The sequence below is a fragment of the Aureobasidium melanogenum genome (genome assembly GCF_000721775.1).
Source record: "Aureobasidium melanogenum CBS 110374 unplaced genomic scaffold scaffold_30, whole genome shotgun sequence".
In the NCBI taxonomy this organism is placed as follows: Eukaryota; Fungi; Ascomycota; class Dothideomycetes; order Dothideales; family Saccotheciaceae; genus Aureobasidium; species Aureobasidium melanogenum.
Window position 1 is genome coordinate 224,392 of NW_024470082.1, and position 19,726 is coordinate 244,117.

Here is a 19,726-nt window from a genome sequence, read left to right on the forward strand (position 1 = left end):
AAAGAAACAAGTTTTCCTCTCGTCGAAAAGAGTAATACCACGTGAAGAATTCTTGCGTCAATCTAGCTATGATTTTCGTCCGTATTTAGCTCCAACTGTTTCGCTCTCCAGGAGGTAGCGAGCAGAAGTGGAAGGGGCTGTTGGCGCAGACTCATCGTCGCGTCCAGTATAGCAAGCAAACAACCATCTGAGCAGATCCTTCCATGAGCTTTGTGTGTAAGGGCTTTGTTCTTGCTTGCTGCCCAAATCCGGCTCTGAAGCCATGTTTTGCACCGCTTCTCGCTTTGTAATATCGCTTTTCTGGATGGAATGTCGTCTCTTTGTTCGAATGAAGCCTTGATACAAACATTCAGCGATGCCTCTTGCGGAAGCATCAGATATGTCAGCAATCCTAGTCGACAAGCTGTGTCAGAAACTTATAGGACGACGTGCTTCGTGATTAAATTGAAAGAGAGCCTGAGAACACTGCAAAGAAAGGTAACACAACGAGAAGAAAGGCAAATGGGGGATAGGTACAAGTATATACCGGGAAAAGCTCGTTGACAGTTGCTTCGTCCATCTCTTATCTGACTGTCTTCACTACTAGCAAAGATATAGAATCGCTCTGTTGCGCAAGAGCTTCCTCCGAACATCACAGCTCCAGATCATAGAAGACTTTCGACTGATGACACAAGATTATATACTATGCCCTGCCATATTGCAATATGTCGGCTATACATGCTCAGAGAACTATCCAAGACGATCCAATCTCCGAGGGTCAGTTCACTTATCGCATCATCATCTCAGGCCTCGACGGGGTATCTGTCAACGATGACAGCTAGGAAGATCTGAAACAAGCCTACCCTCGCCTGCATGGGCACATGCTACATATTTATGCCCGTACCATCACGAGGATCACCACGGTCGACCGCCAAGGTGTAAGAAGATGGAGCGATCACAGATCCAGAACAAAAGATGGGAAAACAAGTTTGTATAACGGTGTGATAGGGTTTGTTTGCTAAATGAACTCGAACCTGGAGGATAGACCGAAAAACGACGCCGTTGGTCTCGATCACGGAAAATTCACCACCTTCAAAATTTCTTGTATCGCTCGCTCACAGTGTCGCTGTGTCGCTTTCATACCATATATCTTCTCGCCCAGAGCTCCTTGTTATCAATTTTCTCCTTCTTCCATCACACTGAATCAAGATCTGCCTATCTATACCACTAAGATGGGCCATCCACAGAAACAAGCCCTTGGCGATATCAGGTACGTCACTCTTTTGGAACAGCCATCACGCTCATAATCTGATCACATCGTAACAGTCACGAGAGCGAAGTCCCTCCACAGAGCCAGCTTCCTCCCTTCACAGCCGTTGCTCCTCGCTCAAGACCTTCCAATCTCCAAGTCACTCACGCCAACGCTCCACCTTGCCAGTCAATAAAGCCACATTGCGCACTTCGTGACTATGAAATTGTGGCCAACGTCTTGTCATACCTCAAGAACGAACCCAAGGACCTTGCCGGAGTATTCAGAACCTGCTCGCTCTTCTTCCAGGCTGGAGCTCGCATTCTCTGGGAAGAAGCACAGCCTCGTGACTTGTTGTGCATTCAGGATCTTCGACGTCGACTCGAGTTTGCCCAATTTCTCAAGAGTCTCACGCTTTGGAACCGTAACCAAATTTGCGCGACTGAAGGAATAATCGACTCTACTTCGTGGCGCCTCGAGGCACTGGCGGTCTACAACTCTGGCAGCAGTGCTTTACACAGCAGCCTGATCATCCCCTACCTGAGCTCGAGCTTGCAAAAGCTCACAGTTGATGATGGCGCTTTGAGTCTCGGAGAACGTCAGCATCATTTCCTCGACCAGGATTGCCTTGGGCACATCACAGCCACTTGTCACATGTTGTCTGCTCTCGACCTTGATGTTGTACTTGATGTCACCTCCCGTCAGCTATCTCAATTCTTCCAGAGCATGCCGCATCTCAGAACCTTACGTCTTGGCAACTATTTGGAGACGGTCCTGGATCATGCTGCGATGTCTGCTGTATTCACTATGCCTAACCTCAAAAGACTCGAACTCAAGCCCTTAATCAGTCATCAACTCGCGGAAGGACTCATCAACACCACCGAAGCTCAACAGATCCTTCCCAGCGTCAGATTCTTGGAGATATATCTTACAGAAGGCGATAGCTCTGCGCCTGGCGACCTGCTGCGCACTTTGACGACAGTCGAAAGTTTGACCATCACTGTTCACAATGCTAGCGAGTGGCCTTCAATGCTGCATCCAAACCTCTGCGACGGCATTAGTAATCTGTTGAGCCTGAAATGCTTGAACATACATCTGGACCGCGGAGTGGACATGATTGACCAGGATCTGGCCGCCCTATATCCCCTGGAGAACCTCACCGAGCTCGGTCTATGGCCGCTGCATGCCGACGGTGATTCGGACCAGGACGCCAACAATCTGCATGTCTCCACTTCTCACTTTAGAGACGCACTGTACGTTCTTGAGTTGATCAAGTCAGCCACCGTCGACCTTGTCTGGACCGGCATCCTTGCTCCTGACGAGAGTAAAGAACTCCATGAGCGCGGTGCCGCCTTTTCTCGCTACTGGACCTTGCAATCAAACATCATCAGCGACGAGGATGCTGGCGTCTGTGACGACCATGAAGATCTCAAAGCGAGCGAGGTGACTCATGACGACGTTTGGAAGGGCAGTCAGAAGGCTTTCTCGCCTGATCCAGTCCCTTGGGTTGACCGTGACTTAAACATCTTCACCGACAAGCAAGGCCACATCCTCCCTATCGAGGAGATTGTGTCAGACGGCAGCTTCAACTTTCTCAGCTGAACGGAAGCATCGAGCATGCTATATCAGCTGAGACGGTGCTTCCTCTCAACTTAAATCGGCCGATCTCGCAGAAAACACGTTTCGCTCAACTCTTGACCCATTTCCTTCAGTTGTTCACACAAGTCACTGCGCTTCGTCAAGACAATTCTCCCTTAATGCTTTCAAGCAAGCTTTACTCTTTCTGTTTCCTCATGGTTTTCCTCTTTTCGCATCAATCTCTTTGGTCTTCAGAGCATGCGGCGAAGGCTCGATCGTTCAGCATTGCATCAATGTTACACTAGGGCATAAGGAGGTCCACAGTCGCATTTGCGTTGTTTTCCATTTTGCGCTTGCTCTGCTTTGGTCCCTTTTACTCGTTCTGTCGTTTCACTGAATGGCAAGCATATCTTATATCTGAACGAGACTCTACGGGGTACCTTCCCTCATGCGGTGTACTAGTTTATGCAAATAGAGAGTCAATCACCCCATCGAATGCTTGAGCACTCCATTGCATGCTTTAATGCTGGTATAAAGTAGTTGAGCTTCGCGGACGCACGGCCGAGCGCGGGGGAGATTGCGCAGATGAAGTGTTCGAGCATCTGAACCCCTTCGAGCTTTCGACCATTCTAATCTTTGTTTGCTGACAGCGAAATGGCGGGGTGGGCAGTTCATTGCCATACGATAACGTTGAAGGTATCAGCCTTATAGATCCTCCGGTACCCGAACCTTTCTGTATTAGGAAGGTGGCGCAATATGCAGATTGGCTTGGTAAGATTTGGCGCAAGGCTGCAACAACTGAAGGATTCGTTGAGTCCGGGCTGCCAGCAGCAGTTTGATTGGAAGGCAGCTACCACGGAATCTGGAAGGTCAAGGTTCCCGGCATGTCTACATAAGCTGTGGCTCAACCTTCGTCGCCTATTCTGATAGCACACCTTCCTCACTCTCGCTCTCTATTCGCAATCTTTGTACTCGCTACAGCTCGCACTGATCCTACCGCTCTATCAGTAAAAGACACGCCTTACCTTTCTCAGCAATACTCGAGACTGATTGAGATCACTCGAAGCTTGTACTGGCCACATACATTACTCCCTTTCCGACCCTCTTCAGCATGCAAATCTCCGAATATGATCTGATCATCGTCGGCGGAGGCACCGCTGGCTGTGTTTTAGCAAACCGCTTGTCAGAAGACCCAAATGTGTCAGTGCTCGTCTTGGAAGCTGGCGAGGATTGCAGTGACGACGAACGTGTCTATACGCCAGGTCTGGCTGGCAGCACCTTGGACAACCCCGACTTTGATTGGCAATACGTTGCAGAGCCATCTCCTTCTTTGAACAATCGACAGATCAAGCATCCTCGTGGCCGCGCGATCGGTGGCAGCAGTGCAATAAACTCGCTGGCGCTCATCTATCCTTCAGCCTCCGACATTGATATTTGGGCCGAGCTTGGAAATGACGGCTGGGATTGGAAGACGTTGGCGCCATACTTCCTCAAGTTTCAGACTGTTGTGCCGCCCAACGAAGAAGTCAAGAAGCAGCTGAATATCATCCACAGTGACGAAAGCATTCGCAAGTCCAAAGGACCAATCCAAGCTTCGTTCCCGTCAGAGGTTTCGACACTTCACAAGACTTGGATCAACACTTTCCGCACGCTGAACCTTGAGAATGTCAGCGATCCTCTGACTGGACATGCTATTGGTGGGCACACTTCAACTTGCCATATCTCTGGAGATCGTCATGAACGCAGTCACGCAGGAGTGGCATATCTGGATCCCGTCCTCGATCGCCCAAATTTGACGATTGTCACCAATGCAATGGTTCACAGATTGATGATCGACAAAGACGATTCAGTACCAATTGTCCGTGGTGTCTTGTTCTCCGAGCACGGTGTCCTCCGTAGAGTGGCGGCCAAAAGAGAAGTGATCCTTTCAGCCGGTACCTTCAACACCCCTCAAATCTTGGAGCTGTCTGGTATCGGCGATCCCACGATTATTGAACAGCATGGCATTGAGACCGTCTGCGCCAACCCAGCCATCGGAGAAAACTTACAAGACCACATACGATCAGGCCTTTCGTTCGAGGTCACTAACGAGGTTCCAGCACGTAGACCCAGTCCCACCGAGGAACAACGTAAGGAGTTCAGGAAGAATCGATCTGGACTTTTGGCTGAAAATGGCGCCTTTTTGTTTTCTTACACGCCACTTACACCTTTCTTGGATCAAGACGAACGCGAGGACTTGAAGAATCTCCTCGACAAGCATCTGATTGACGATGATACCTGGACACCATTCGAGCGCAAGCGCAACAACTTCATCCGCAAAGCTATTGAGTCTGCCAACGAAGCGACCGCCGTGTCCTTTTTGTCTCGGGCTCCCTATATCGAATCGGAGAAAGGTAACTTTGTCTCTTTCAACTCCATGCTGTCTCATCCTTTCTCTGCCGGAAGCGTTCATATCACGTCCGCCGATCCCCGCACGAAGCCCAAGATCGAAGCCAACTACCACTCCCACCCTCTTGATCTGGAGATCCATGCTCGACATATGAAAGCGCTGGACAAGCTCGCAAAGACGGAGCCAATGGCATTCTACCTTGTACCTGGAGGGAAAAGACTTCCCAAAGCATACTTCGAGGATACGATGGAGGACTACAAAGAGGTGGTGCGGGCTTATGCAAGGACAAACTACCACCCGTGCGGTACATGCTCTTTGGGTACTGTGGTGGACAGTCGTCTGAACGTGAAGGGTGTGCGCAACTTGAGGGTTGTGGATGCGAGTGTCATGCCCATGATACCGAGGGGAAATATTATTGCCACGGTGTATGCGGTTGCTGAACGTGCTGCTGATATCATCAGCGATGAATTGGGCTTTCAGAGGTGCACTTGAAGACAAAGTGAGGGCGGTGGTCGTACCATCCTGCAGCGCATTCTGCAGGAGCTCTCCTGCAAATCACTTTTCCACGTTTCTTGGTGAAAGGCTGTCCATTCTCTTGTCGATCGAACTAGAATGTATAGTCTCCGACAGCGACCGCCTCTTATTATTCCAGACGTATGCACGATTTTCGGCAACAATCATTCATCTCGCAAACAATGCTCACGTCCATTCACACCGTTGGCATTGTTCCAGATCATTCTTAACAACTATCGTCGCCCTGCCATGACTTGCATATATGAGCAAAATTTCATGATCGTTGGGTGACTCGGCGAGATACCTCCCATGAGAAGTAGGGGAGTATGTTACAAAGAAGGATGTCACGACACCTGTCTTTGTTCTTGTACACCGGAATTGGAGCTTTTGAGTGTGCCTGTTCTTGCTTTGTGCAACATCCCTATCCAGAGCTCATGGTGGAGCATGTCATGCCAACCTTTGCCATGTCCTGCGATCACTTGCAACATAGCTTCGGGACAGGCCCTTGACTAACCTGAATGTATGATCCGAAAGACCAAGCTTTATATGGAGCAACGTTATCCATCAAGCCCGGGAGTGCGTACGATATATGAATGATCGCTGATACCATTGCCCTGAGTCTATCGATGCGGCAGCCACAACTTTCCCATCGGTAGGTCACGACGATATCTCAGGGGATCATTGTATTCCGCCCAGACGTTGCGGATATTTGCGTGATGACGTCGTTGAGGATGATTCGTTTTGGGAACAGCCGCGAAGGAGGTCGCGAAACTTTCACTCCCGCGTCGTTCTCACAAGTGCTCAGAGCAAGCGCAGAACTTACAACCGCCGCATTTCCACACATCCACAACTCACATCACTTTTCGATGGTGCGCATTCACGCTTGTTCATCAGCTCCTTGATACCAGAGCTGCAAAGCACATCCTCTGAAGCACGGCATCATAGGTCCGCCTTCCCAAGACACCCCTGACTCGGCCGAGTGAGTGGTGACCTATCACCTCCAGTATATATATTTGCTTATCCGAGTGCTTCCAGTACCGATCAGTCTTACGCATCCATCACAACCCAGTCTACAAGCAAGAAGACCAACTCAAGCGAGTCTATATTCCAACCCCGTAGCTTGACCGCTCTCAGCAAGCCACGCAGAAAGCGCACCCAGGCTCGTGTGCAAGTCAAAACATCTAGGCGTCTCGAGACTGATAGTAAGCTGATTGACACGCCTCTGCAGTACATCCATCAATCATCACGGAGTTCTTGGTGACGGATCTCTTGTTGAGAGGATCCTCTCATTCCTCAGAGATCATCTCAGCGCTCTCTCAAAGCTTTACAGAGTGTCAAAACTCTTCCAAGAGGTCGGTACACAGTTTCTTTGGAGTTCAGCCACCATCAAGAACATCGCCAGCTGCGTTAAAGACACCAAAAACCTCTCACGTTACGCTTCCTTCGTGGCCGCCCTGAACATCTCCACCTCTCAAGAACTCTGGCCTGAGGGAGTTGAGACTCGTCCAGCCTTGACCAGACTGAAGAAGCTGAAGCTCTGCGCCGATGTTTTACAAGTCGACGAACCGCAATTTCTCATTCCGTACCTTCCCGCAGCCCTCCAGCGCCTTGATCTCTGGACTAGCGTGCGCGGCCAGCAGGAAAACCTCGACCCGCACCTCGACCAAAGCTGGCTGGCACATGTCGGCATCACCTGCCAAAGCCTGACCAAGCTTTCTATGCAGTCGTACTCGCGCGTTTCATCTGCTGATTTGTCCACGTTCTTCCGTCGGATGCGTCAACTCAAGGCCGTCAGGCTGGGAAGGGAGATGAACTCTGTTCTCAGCGACGATGTCATGATTGAGGTCTTCACGCTCCCTCACCTTGAAGACTTGTCGTTGGACTTCCACCTCGACCACGCCTTCGTCAAAGCGCTGAGGAACGACAAGGATGCTGAAGACATCTTGCCTTGCATCAAGAATCTCGAAGTCAGCTTCTCAGAAGGCGGGGGTCTCGCTCCTGCTCTTTTGCTGGCTGTCCTTCCTACCGTTGAACAACTCTGGTTGACGCTCACACAAGTCACCGAAGGCCAGCCTGTGACTCTTCACCCTGCTACCTTCGAGATGTTGGGCTCGATGAGAAAGCTCAGAGCTCTCCAAGTTGAGTTCCAGCCAGGAATGCAAATCACCTACAACGAGCTGGCAGCTTTGAGTAGCCTTCCGAGCCTCATGAGCGTGCACATCGCCCGTACGTACCGTCCTGGCGGCCCTCGCACAGACGATCTGGTGGTCTCTGGCCATGAGCTTGCTGCTTCCCTTCTCGGATTCAGCGCTCTCGAAAGTCTTTGGCTCAGCATCATGCCCGCTCGCATCAATGCCTTGTACGACGAGGCCCAAGTCATCTACCACCGCCTTGCTCAAGTTTACCCTGGGGGCTTCCCAAGTCGCATCACCCTTGTCGTGGATGAAGTAGCCTCATTCGGTTGGCCATTGTTCGAAGCTCCTGAGCACACTGTTCAGGTTGCTGCTTCCGACCTCATTTGGCAAGCTAGCTCGAAGAACTTCTCACCAGATCCCGTCCAGTGGACCCCTCGCAACCTCAACCGCTACAATGACCACAACGGCATTGCCCTTCCCTTGAACAAGGTCGTCACCGACGGCGTCTACAACCACCTCACCGACCGCGGAACTTGAGCTCCCCAAATTCAGCACAACTGATCCACTTTGATCACTCTACTTGTGGCATTGCATCTGCGTAGGTGTCGTCAATCAATACTTCTTACCTCATGCACTCATGGCCGGGAGTATGGAACACAATACTAGAGGCAGCTGTCAACTTCCTCCGAGACATACGCACAACGTAGTGTCTCAACCGATGCATAATTCTCCCCGAGTTTTTGGAAAATCGCGTTGCTTTCTTTTGTTCTTTTGGTCATATGATGGATAGGCAATTCCTAGGAGGAAGTAGTCAGGAAAACAACAAAAGGGAGGAATTACAAAGGGATGATGATCAGTGGGTCTCGGAAACCATGATTGTGGGAAAGCAGGAGATATTGTCAACAAGGGAAACAGGAAGTGAGAGAATCAAAAGCGCCCCTCAGAAACGACAAGCAGGGAGCTAGACCGCGCGTTTCCTTCGTTCTTTTTTGTTTTTTCGTCAATCACTGGTAACAAGTTGGTCTTGCTTTGTCTTCTTGTGAGAAACCAAGCCGAATTGAGTTCTTTGTCTTGTTTTGAGGCCCTCATTGCATTTTCGAGATGATTTTGTACTTGCCTGCGACGGCCCTCCAGCTTATATCATACTGCTTCCATGAGCCCTATGAATCTGCTGACTCGACCTTTGAGCTCTCATTCTCGTGCTGGCAGGTATTATGCTGAGGACCAAAGAGCTGAACACAATAGAGCTTATCGAAAGAAATCTTATCAGCCTCAACAAGGTACGTCTGCAAGTTGTTGTGTGGAGAGCGCGCAATACTCTGACTCTTCTCTAGAATGGAGTGTTCGAGACGTGGTGGTGTTCCTCACCAGCCTTCTCGTCGTAGTTACTTTTAATCGCTTGTCCAAATTGTCTCTGGCTATACTGCACAGACTTTTGCTGCTCATACACCCATCCTACTGAAGTAAATACCGAATACACACTTTTATTTTTCTAGTTGTGCTAATCGTGCCCTTCTCCTCTGCAGTAACTTCCTTTACGTAGACCTATCAAAATGCAAGAATGTCTCCTCATAACCAAGTGTTTTCACAAAGACGTCTCGTCGATTGGCATTCCCTTGGTCAACGTCAGGTATAAAGAGTGCATCTTGCCTTTCTATGCGCACCAAAAACCAATACTGGGAGCTTAGAGTAGCATGTGAAGAATTCCTCTCCTTGCTCAGGCTCCGACATATGAAGCAGATCTTGCCTTTCTGTAGGCATCAAAAATCAGTAATCGTGGCTTGGATTAGTGTGCTGGTCGATCTTGAGTTTCACTCGGGGGCCGTCAGGTCGTCGACACGATTGATCGTCGTGTTTGCTCGTAGCTGTCGACGGTGTATTGTCCAGGTTTCCTGACGACACTCAACTCTTCCTCAGTTCAGAACAGCTCTGCCCGAAAAAGTTCCTCCTCCCTGTTAGTATGATCAACACGATGACATCTCCTAGCGAGCGTGTCAGGCGTGCGCACCCAGCAGAGGTTGCGTGAGTGCAAAGAACTGCAACACTTGCGCCTACAGATTACTGATCGTGATGCTCCTAGTCCCCATCCTTCTGAGCTGCGCAATCCCATACTCTACAATGACGATCACCATCCCCTGCTCAAGCCAGAGATCGTCGCCATCGTTCTCCAGCACATCAACGACGACGAAACTAATGATGAAGACAACGACGACCCTAAAGTCCAAAGCATCGCCGAAAGCATCAGAGTCTGCCGCAAGTGGTGGATCGAGAGTCATCACCTTCTCTGGCATCGAGTTCAACTTCGCGACCTCCTGTTCTACGTGCAAGATCCCATGCGCCGCCGCCACTACGCCTCTCTTGTTCGAAGACTCGACTTCAAGCCCGATGACACCACTCTGTCGACCGAAGAGATGGCGGATGCAGCGCTGAGCTTTCCTCGTCTTCATTCTGTCTACATCAACGAGACGAACATGCTCAATGTCCGCCCCGAGAACATTTCCGCCCTGATGTCACCTAGTCTGCGACTGTGGTCTGTCGACAACGACTCCGACACATCATCTAATCGGAACTACAACAGAGACAGCAGAATCTACTTGCACGCTCTTCTTGAAGTCTGCGGCGGCTTGACACAGCTGGACTTTGACACTAACTTCGTTATTCACAAGCTGCCTCTAGTCCTCTCAATTCTAGAGCGCATCGACTCCATCGAGGTCCTCAACCTTGGCGATGTCGCAGAGTATCTTGCGAACAAATGTCCACAAGATTTCTTTTCGAGGTTGTTCAACAAGCCACGACTGGCCGAGGTGGACTTCCCGCACGCAACATCGTTCTCCCAAGTCGAGGTCGATACGTTCCTCGACAAAATGGGTCGGACCTGGACTATGCCCTCACTTGAGTCACTTGCAAAGCCCAAATTCGACACTGGTACTGCAGCAGCTCGCCTTCTCAGCCGTATGCCCAACCTGGTCAACATTTGGCTCCATGTGGACGGCCGGCACAACGACATTGATCGACTCTTCATCGCAGCTGGTAGGCTGGAGAATCTGGAGCTGCTAGACGTGGGCTTAAGCATGTATCGTTGCAACTTCGATGGCTCGTGGCTTCTTCAGCTCACTAGCCTGGAGCATCTCAGTGGTTTTGCTCTTGAGGTACAAAACCCAGGCGCGATCTCTCTGACTGGCGCGCAGCTGGCGCAATTCTTGACCAGCCTTCCCAAGCTTGAGCTCTTGGTTCTCAATCTGCGCTTTGCCATTGTGTGGTGCTCGCCGGAAGAGAAGATTGCTATCGAAGAAGCAATCGCCAAAATTGAAACAGTGAAACTCCCTGGCATGACCTTTGCCGTGGAGCAGTCAGTCTGAAGAAAGAGGAGGAGAATATTGCTTACACCGTCCAACTGCATCACGCTCGACACTCTGGTGCTGCTTTTATAGCAGTCTTCACATCGCACGCTCTCTGCAATTTTTTCTTTTTTTTTCTTCTTTTTGGTCCAGTCCAATTCGCAGCAAGTTTAACAATTGCTTTGCGAAAGGAGGAGGAGAATGCTTCCAACAACGTTTCACTGCATCGCATGCCCCATTTCTGTCCTGCTGCCATAGCAGTTTCCCCAATACACGCTCTCTATTCTTTTCTTTTGCACAGTCCCCAATCCGTAGCAAGGCAGCAATTGATAGTTCATTCAAGCACTCGTGATTACACAGTGCTCCCTATCAATAAAAGCAAAACTGTTCAGAGGTTTTACTGGCGTCCGTATATTAAACTCCTCACTTGTCATCCCCCCAAGACAATTGGCAGCTGCTTCCAAGGTTGTGGTTCGCAAATTTCGAGGTAACGAGCGGACAAACAGGGGACCTTTCACAGCAACAAAAATTGATTGAAAGCCATTGACATGATAGCAGATTAGCTAAACGCGCTTGACAGATATTAAGAATTGCATCTTTTGTTTCGTCTTTCGAAGAAAGTGCTGGCCAGCATGAATGAGCAGGGTGGCCTTTCTGACATCAGAAGTTATGGCCGTTTGATGACTGAGCGTTCTTGTAGAGCTTTTCGATATGATGAATATCACTGCAATGTACAGGCTGGCGTCATCAAGCAAGCAGATAGCCGTTTTTGCAACCATCGCATGCCAGGATCATCATCGTGAGTGTGATAGCTTCTATCTACTTCAGAGGGCTTGGCTAGTGTACTTGCAATCCGTAATCTCCTCGTCTCAATTTCTCCCAGAGCGTCACACTGTAAGCCTCGAAGACAAGTCTGGAAAGTTGACCCGCCATTATCTTCCGAAGCCGCTCAGTCTACCTTTCCAGCGCGCATCGCATTACTTTTCACAAACCACCCAAACGCATCGTGTGAGAACTCAACTTCATCACTCGTAAGCCCATCAACCATGATCATAAAAGTATGAGCACCAATAGCCGTCAGTATATGCCACCATCCATGCAACTCAAACAGAAAACCCCAAGGAATGCCTACTTTGCGTTTGAGCGCTGTCAGCTGTGGGCAGGAGATAAAATCGAGTTGCCAGAGTAGGTAGCCAAATGCGAAACAACCTAGACAGTGACGGTGAGTTGAGGTCCCAGATTTGTAAAGACGGACATACCTGCACCGAAAATGGTTGCATTTTGCAGCATTTGCTTGTCTAGTGGGTTGTGCACGCGAAGCTTGATTAGAGATCTGGTTTTGCTCGCGACCACGATGATGAGGACCACGAAGCTCAGTTCGTGGACTATTTGCTCGTCTTTGATGGTGTGGTATGCTGTCTCTGTGATCGCGGCGAGAACAAGTAGACCACCGAACCAGCGACTGTAGGAGTCACTGCGCTGATATGTCATTGCGCGGTGTAAGACAATCGATGTCGCGATGATCATGGACGTATCATCGGCTTTGGTGTCAGACTGTCAGACCACATATAATTCTGAGTTTCGAACGAGTGCGAACTGACCCATTTGAGCGTGGTACTTTAACAAGCCATGAAACAAGCTCGAGCAGATACCAACAAGTGCTAAACCATAGTAGATGCTCTTTGCTGCGAACGGTGCGCTCGTGGGCATGCGTCGAAGCGCACGAATCGCATACAGAACTGCGGCGTTGTTGGTGAAGGGTCAAGCGGTCTTTCGAGAAATCCTAACATACTGTAAGCGGCATTGCTACACGTATTGACGAATTCAGCGATCCAGCTGACGATGACAAAATCCTGTTCGCAGAAGCTGGTGACACATTAGCCTGATGCCTCAAGTAGAGTCGACGCGGAACGCACTTTGCTCGAGCGGTGGGGCTGCCGAAAGTTGGCGCGAGGGGCTGAGCGCGATAGTCTATCGAGGGAAACATGATTGAATTGGAAGAGGGCTCAGGGAAGTGTCGTTGGATCTGAAGCTAGGGAGGAGTGGGAGTCGCTGCATGAACATCTCGGGAAGGATCAAGAGCTTGGCAAACACTCGTGTCTATTTTTGGTTGCCTGCATATTCTTCTGAAGCTACTGAGTATCGTTTGTAACTTCTCAAGCTCCGTCTGCTCTTCGTCACGACCTTGTCAATCTCTTCTGGTCGCTTCACTTGGATGGTCAAAGGAAGAAAGCACAAAAGAAAGAGCAAAATCTTGTGGAGCGGCACCCAACTCCAACGACCTTTGACCCAGTTGTCCCTTATTCTTTCCCTGAGGCCCCTGTCCCCATGAGAAAGATAGCTTTTGGAGTAGACTTGATCGCCTGTACGCTTCGTGAACGTCGCTAATCGTTAGAGCCGGTCAAGTGGTGACAGAGACAGCGACAGCGTTAGCGTGATCATCTTCGGCTAGCTCGTGCAAGTAGTTGAGATACTGCTGGCGACAGCTGTGGTGCTCAAAGTGCCGCCTTCCCAACATTCACACAATAACTCCCTTTGACTCTCCATGAATTCGCAGTCGATCAAAATCTCAAACCTTCCAAGAGAGGGCATTGCCTGGATCATCCCTGCCAGCTCCCCTGCGGTCGTACTGCATCTAGTAAGAGCATAGCTACCCTTTGTGTAAACTTTGAATGACTCGAGTCTGGTCAGGGCTCTAAACTTGAGCATGACGCTGCCAGTCAGCAGCACATCCCAAATAGTGAGCTCCAGGTGCTCTAGTGCATGCATTTTCGAGAGCTGTCTCAGAACAATGGCATACTCTTCCCAGTCAGCGTCGATGGTTACCTTGACACTCTTGAGGCAAGGTGCAAGGGCGTTGACAAGGAGGTGCTCATTGGCGCTGCCAAGCGAGACGGACGTGAGATGCTGTGCGTTCTTGACAAAGTGATGAAAGTTGAGGGTGTCAATCCACAAGCCACTGCCCAATGTGATTGACGTGAGGACCGGACAGTTCTGAGCCATGAAATGGAGCCATGAGACTCCCCAAAGCTCGCAAAGAAGTAGAATGCCATCATCCCAACGACTGGTAGCATCATCTTCGACCACTAGTCGTGTCAGAGTCGGCACGAAGATGGTAGACAACTGCTCGACTGTTCTTGCGCACAGGGACGCGGACTCGCACACAGCACTGGTGATACGAGGCTGGCATGGAAGTGGTCTGGTGGTTGGGAATCCGGGTCCATAGCCCCAAAGTCGGGCTCGAAGTGTTTACTTGTGAAGGCTTGGCATTTGGCGTGACGGACGAGTGCAGCATAACCTGAGAAGCGTTGGTCGGCTTTATGCCTACATTTTATCATGGGCAAAATAGGGTTGACCCAGTCTTCCCACGCAGCATCGAAGCGATTCTTGTATCCCGCTGTACGCGACCGGTCAACACCTACACCTTAGGATAAACCATAGCACATTTCGCACCTTGTAAGGCGATCAATAGCTCTAACAGAATCTCTTCTACAGGTGGGAGGTTAACAAATTTCTTTATGAATCAACGACTTGAGTACTCTAGACAGGTCAAGTTGACTTGTAACTACTAAGTGCCTAGCTTGACAAGAGAAAAGCGAAGGCTCTAAGTTGGATTATATACAGTGTTGTTCCACATGATTCTTTGGCGTCATATCAAGAATGTGGTGTGGCAAGCCATGGAGTTTTAACGATGTTGGCGAAGTTTTGTATCGGGTCTTGAGTATAAGTAGCATCTTTTCTTGCAATGTTGTCCGCTGAGTGGAGTACCACGTTCTGACAAGCAAGGACTTGGCTGCATATGTCCTCAACACTAACTCAAAGTCCGTGCATCAAATTGGCATATAGGCGATGACTAGCAGAACATGCTCGTTCTTTGAGAATTGAATTGGTCAAACAGATGTAGACTGTCAAGACCATCTTGTGACATAACATTCGGCTGCACAAGGTGTAATAATTCCACCTATAGCTTAGCCATCTCCAAGGGCAACGACTTGATGGTCGCATAACCATTCGATAAGCATAACCTCCCATCACTCTTTGCTATCGTCTCGAACACGAGATGATCCAGAGCTTCTTCGGTCTTGACCTTCCATATCTTCGTCTCTAATACATCGCCCGGGTATACGACATTCCTGAACCTCGCGCCATATGTCATGAACCTAGACGGATCCGACCCTCCCTCTAACCTCAACACCTCATGCGCGACGATGTTCCACGTTCCTAATCCCTGGAGGATGTGTCCTTCAAATCCCGCAGGTTTTCCAAACTCGTCATCTGCATGGAGGGGGTTGTAATCACCGCAGAGCCGGTACAACATGGCAACCTCTTCTGTAGTGTGGAAAGTGGAAATCGCATCTGGTTCGTGTGTTGGTACCTTCACGGCAACCTTCTTTGGTCCGCTTGGTCCCCCCAGCCCTCCTTGCTTCATGGCGACGCCAGCATTGCTCATCCGGGTGTATACCTTGTCCGTCTTTGCATCGACCAATTCCGCAAGATGTTCCACGACTAGGTTGCCACCCTTGTCCCAGACACCAGTGCAACGGTTCCGCACTTCCAGGTCAAGTCACTCGGAGCTGACGGGGATAGGCGTGACGACTTCGATGCCACGCTCGCCGTCAACGGAGCGTTGAGGATCGAGAGGTGGGCAGCCAGGTATCCGGGTTTTGCCCAAATCTCCCAAGAAGTCGAAGACGTCTTGGTTGGTGCGCTTGAAAGCTAGGTTGATGGGGAAGGTAGGGAAGGCCGAGAAGCAGGGGTGTAGTTCGTATAGGAAGTGGAGCTCGTTCTTCTTGACGCCAATGGCATTGGCCTGAGTGAAGAGAAAATGGTAAGAGACAAGGGGACATGGGTGAGCAAGTAGAGTCATGCCGCCGAAGTGGAAAAGGACATAGGATGTGATCGTGAAAGGGAGGCGTCAATGACAGTCACAGATTTACTCAAGAACAATGGGACGTCACGTCGATTGCAGCTGCATTTGACTGCTTCATGTTCAAATCCTTGCGCCTTTGTAAGGTCGACATTCTTCCATTTCTGCGTCGAGCGATCTCTAACAGGATAGTCGTTCTCGGTGAAGTCGGACGAAGTAGGCATTGTTCGAGCTATAGGCTATACGCAGCAGACAGCAATTATCTGCTTTGAGACCTCGGGAACATATCACACGATGTCGGGGTTTGAAGTCAGAAGAAATGTACGGTATGTAGTCGAATGGAAATGAGAAGGTACTAGATACAAGCCGAGGCATCGGGGGAGGGGCGGGATGCGGGGTTTGATGTGGGATGCATGCTTATCAGTTTTATCGGCGCTGAACTGGAGGAGTCGAGGAGATTCATGGCTGAGTCAGCGCTCTTGATTCCTGACTGCCGTGAGGAGTCGCTGTTTCTGGGCTCCGAGCACTTCGTTTATCTCGATCACGGCCGGTTCCCTGCCTTGACTGGATACAATGAATTTGCCTATTCTGTTTTCGTAACAAAGTCGTCATTATTGGCCAGGCAAGACCACTTAGCTAGCGAATTGCGAGCAGAAAGGATGGTTGAGAAACGCAGGAAACATATAGTGGTACAGCGGATAGCATTGAGATCACTGACAGTGCAAAACGGAGTACGTTCATTACAACCGCAGCGTCTATCATGTAGCAACCAGTGTTGTTTACGTATGCACATGCGATAGCCACGATCCTGATGTGTATCCAGACGAAAACTTCGACCTTGTCGTAAGTTGAGCTCCTTTTTGATGTGCTGTGTTCGGTGAGCAAACTTGTGGCAGTTCCTTGCCCTTGGGCGGCTTTTATCTCTGATCTGATGCTGGGCTGAGCATCTCTCAATCAGTCTTTCCACCAATATCTGCTGTTTGAACAATCTTCATGGGCTCCACTATACTATCTCCTCTAAGGTTACCATGCACTCTGCCCCGGCTATCTTTCGAAGATAAGCCAGATATGACCGGCGGTTTTCCAAGTCGTCAAACTGGGGGTATCTTCCAGGTAGATCGTAGGCAACCTCGACCGCTTCCTCAAAGCGGAAGAAGTCGAACTCTAACCAGATGCGGAGGTCAACAAGCTCTTGCAGGGCTTCGATCAAGCTAATCAACTCTGCTGCTGTCACGGTACACTTTGTGGTGCCGATGTTGTTGGTTGGCCATATGTGCAAATGAGTGAGACGGCGGAGGGACTGGATGTTGAGCAGCCTCTCGCTCGTGATCGTAGCATCTGCAACCGCGATGTCCAAGTACTCAAGACCATGCATTTGCGACAGCATGTCACACGAATCATGTCGCATCATCCACTCAGAACAAACTTTCAAACTCTTGAGAAAAGGCCGCACAGGATCAATGAGGAGCTGCTCATTACCCCTATCAAGCCTGATCGTCCGTAGATTCGTCGCTCGAGCCAAGAAATGATGAAAGTCTTCTTTGCTGATGCCGCTGCACTCTCCAAGGCTAAGATACTCGAGAAAGGGACATTCCATACACATGATGTCGAACCACGAGACACCTCCAAGCTCTTCGGGCCTTTGCATGTAGCTATCGTACGCAACATGGTCTCCGATGGTGATCTGTCTCAATGACGGGACGAAGATCGACCTGAGTTGCCTAGCTGTCCTCTCGCTCAGCGAAGAAGTTAGACACTCGAGAGAAGTCAAGTTAGGAAGCTTTGGCATCATCTGCTTCTTCCTTGACCCGGTGTCTCTACGCCAATGGTTACCTCTATCGGTCCAGACCGAGTATTGAATGTGTCGAACGAGCCCAGCGTAGAACGCTATTCTTTCTGGATGCCTTCTTGGTATGCCATCAAAGCGTAGTCCAGCTTCGTCAGGAGTGTGCCAGAGATGAGGCGCACCTTCGGTATACCAGGCTTTGTTGACGCGAATGGCAGCTTTCAATGTGACTTGATCTGCTTGCGAGAGTATGTTCATCCAGATCTCGGGTACGTTGCCTATTCTTTCTGCTGCAGGTGAAGCGCCAGAAGGTAGACGGTCGCCAGAGGGAAGACAGTAGATGGTGTTTACCGTGTCAGAAACCTCGGGTGATAGTGGTCCAGAATTGAAATTCTCATTTTTGATGTCGTTCCCGCTCGAGAATGTATCCTCCGCAAATCCATTCAAGAAGTTGTCTTCGTCCATAATTTGAATGAGTAGTGTAGGCGTGCAAAGCTATCTTGTCGTGCGATTCATGTGGAGACTGACTCGAGCAAGATATATTGGACACGGTGACATTCTGTGGAGCATACCACTCAGCAACGAGTTTGCAGATCAAAGGCTGTGCAGGGCGTTGACAAGCAACATTGTGACCGACTTCGGAAGTCTTGGGCTGCCGCAGTACGGCCGATATGTATTAGCGTCTTCGAACACGAAGTCGAGAGTCCTGCACTGTCTATGAGGCCAGGATGATACGAAGGACAAGGTTTTCTTTGCGCTATTGGGAAGGAGAACAGGGAAACCGAGAACATGATGGGGAAGTGGTTGTATAGAGCAGCACAGTTGTAGGCAGTGCATATGGGACTAGTGCCAGGGTGATACCATTTACGAGGGAATGTAACCTTTCTGTCGGACCGAGAGATGTAGCGAGCTGTCTGATTTGAGCGTGTTGATACTCTGACAGAACTTGGCGACAATATACAAGAGCTAGTCAGTGGCGATGTTTGCGATAGCAGTAAAACGGCGCATGCACTGAACTGATAGTCCGTGAATGTTGTCAAGGCATTTTCATTGCTTCGCGACCTCGAACGCCAATGCAATACCCGGGACAACTTCGAAGTTGAGATGGTCTTCTCCGTTGTGTCTCGGCCATTGAGATCAAGGTAGCAAAGATCGCAATACTCCTTTGAAGTTCGTGATAGAAGACAGATGGGAGTGGACGAAGTCGTCAAAGATGAGGAAGAGTCGAGGCTTGAACTCATCAAGGTTGAGCTGCCGAGGTTGGCAGGGCAACGTCGAGGCCGCACCTCTTGATCTTGGCTGTGCTTTGCCTTCTTGACAATCCATTCGAGACAACGAGGCCCAAACTACACGTCAACTCCACACTGTCGCACCTGCCGTATTCGCTCGTCAACCTTGACAAAACACGCGACCACAATCTCGTTCCCCGTCGTAAAAGCTCCCGACGCGACATCGCCGCATGCGCTCATGCTAAAGCGCACAGCCGATACCTTCCAGGAGGGATAGCAAGAGCATAGATCATATCCAAGATGGTAACAACAAAATGGTAGAGGGGCAAGCTGCTGGTCGTGATGAGGTTCATACACTCCATCTCCTGCCTGTTCCGGAGCATGCGACCAGCGACCCCCAATCATCCTTCCACCAATACCGCCAGAAGCGATGTTTGATCGGTCGCATGGATGGTCATCGAGTTCGGTACGACTTATGCTCAAGACATATCGAACCCTGCCAATACCGCCTGTTGTTGGCTGGACAGTTGTAGGTCACCCCCGGAGCATGTATATCGCCTGGACAAACACAGATCGGCGTGCTGGTCCGGTCCTGGTGACGAGACCATCCAGGCCAGGGAATGCGGGCACGTCCGACTATTATTCTGTATACGTATTGACCGA

At 50.0% G+C, this 19,726-nt stretch overlaps 7 protein-coding genes across 7 annotated transcripts; 3 read left to right on the top strand and 4 right to left on the bottom strand.

Moving 5' to 3' along the window:
• Positions 1–1,211: 1,211 nt before the first annotated feature.
• M437DRAFT_88448 (uncharacterized protein) lies at positions 1,212–2,830 on the top strand (the record flags this gene model as incomplete). Its single annotated transcript, XM_041028835.1, has 2 exons — positions 1,212–1,249; positions 1,306–2,830. 2 exons carry the CDS (start codon positions 1,212–1,214, stop codon positions 2,828–2,830), a joined length of 1,563 nt encoding a protein of 520 aa, XP_040875702.1.
• Positions 2,831–3,917: 1,087 nt separating this feature from the next.
• On the top strand, positions 3,918–5,687 carry M437DRAFT_58896 (alcohol oxidase; the record flags this gene model as incomplete). Its single annotated transcript, XM_041023476.1, has 1 exon — positions 3,918–5,687. The coding sequence occupies one exon, from the start codon at positions 3,918–3,920 to the stop codon at positions 5,685–5,687; it is 1,770 nt and encodes a 589-aa protein (XP_040875703.1).
• Positions 5,688–9,815: 4,128 nt separating this feature from the next.
• Positions 9,816–11,202, top strand: M437DRAFT_88450 (uncharacterized protein; the record flags this gene model as incomplete). Its single annotated transcript, XM_041028836.1, has 2 exons — positions 9,816–9,865; positions 9,924–11,202. 2 exons carry the CDS (start codon positions 9,816–9,818, stop codon positions 11,200–11,202), a joined length of 1,329 nt encoding a protein of 442 aa, XP_040875704.1.
• Positions 11,203–12,130: 928 nt separating this feature from the next.
• On the bottom strand, positions 12,131–13,168 carry M437DRAFT_78873 (alkaline phytoceramidase; the record flags this gene model as incomplete). Its single annotated transcript, XM_041027065.1, has 5 exons — positions 12,131–12,390; positions 12,441–12,722; positions 12,783–12,920; positions 12,974–13,047; positions 13,098–13,168. 5 exons carry the CDS (start codon positions 13,166–13,168, stop codon positions 12,131–12,133), a joined length of 825 nt encoding a protein of 274 aa, XP_040875705.1.
• Positions 13,169–13,582: 414 nt separating this feature from the next.
• Positions 13,583–14,519, bottom strand: M437DRAFT_69829 (uncharacterized protein; the record flags this gene model as incomplete). Its single annotated transcript, XM_041025357.1, has 3 exons — positions 13,583–13,667; positions 13,706–14,267; positions 14,327–14,519. The coding sequence occupies 3 exons, from the start codon at positions 14,517–14,519 to the stop codon at positions 13,583–13,585; spliced, it is 840 nt and encodes a 279-aa protein (XP_040875706.1).
• A 623-nt stretch (positions 14,520–15,142) lies between these two features.
• M437DRAFT_69830 (Thioesterase/thiol ester dehydrase-isomerase) lies at positions 15,143–16,048 on the bottom strand (the record flags this gene model as incomplete). The annotated part of the gene is made up of 2 exons (XM_041025358.1): positions 15,143–15,700; positions 15,761–16,048. 2 exons carry the CDS (start codon positions 16,046–16,048, stop codon positions 15,143–15,145), a joined length of 846 nt encoding a protein of 281 aa, XP_040875707.1.
• A 1,003-nt stretch (positions 16,049–17,051) lies between these two features.
• Positions 17,052–18,299, bottom strand: M437DRAFT_69831 (uncharacterized protein; the record flags this gene model as incomplete). The annotated part of the gene is made up of 1 exon (XM_041025359.1): positions 17,052–18,299. One exon carries the CDS (start codon positions 18,297–18,299, stop codon positions 17,052–17,054), a length of 1,248 nt encoding a protein of 415 aa, XP_040875708.1.
• Between the last annotated feature and the right edge of the window lie 1,427 nt (positions 18,300–19,726).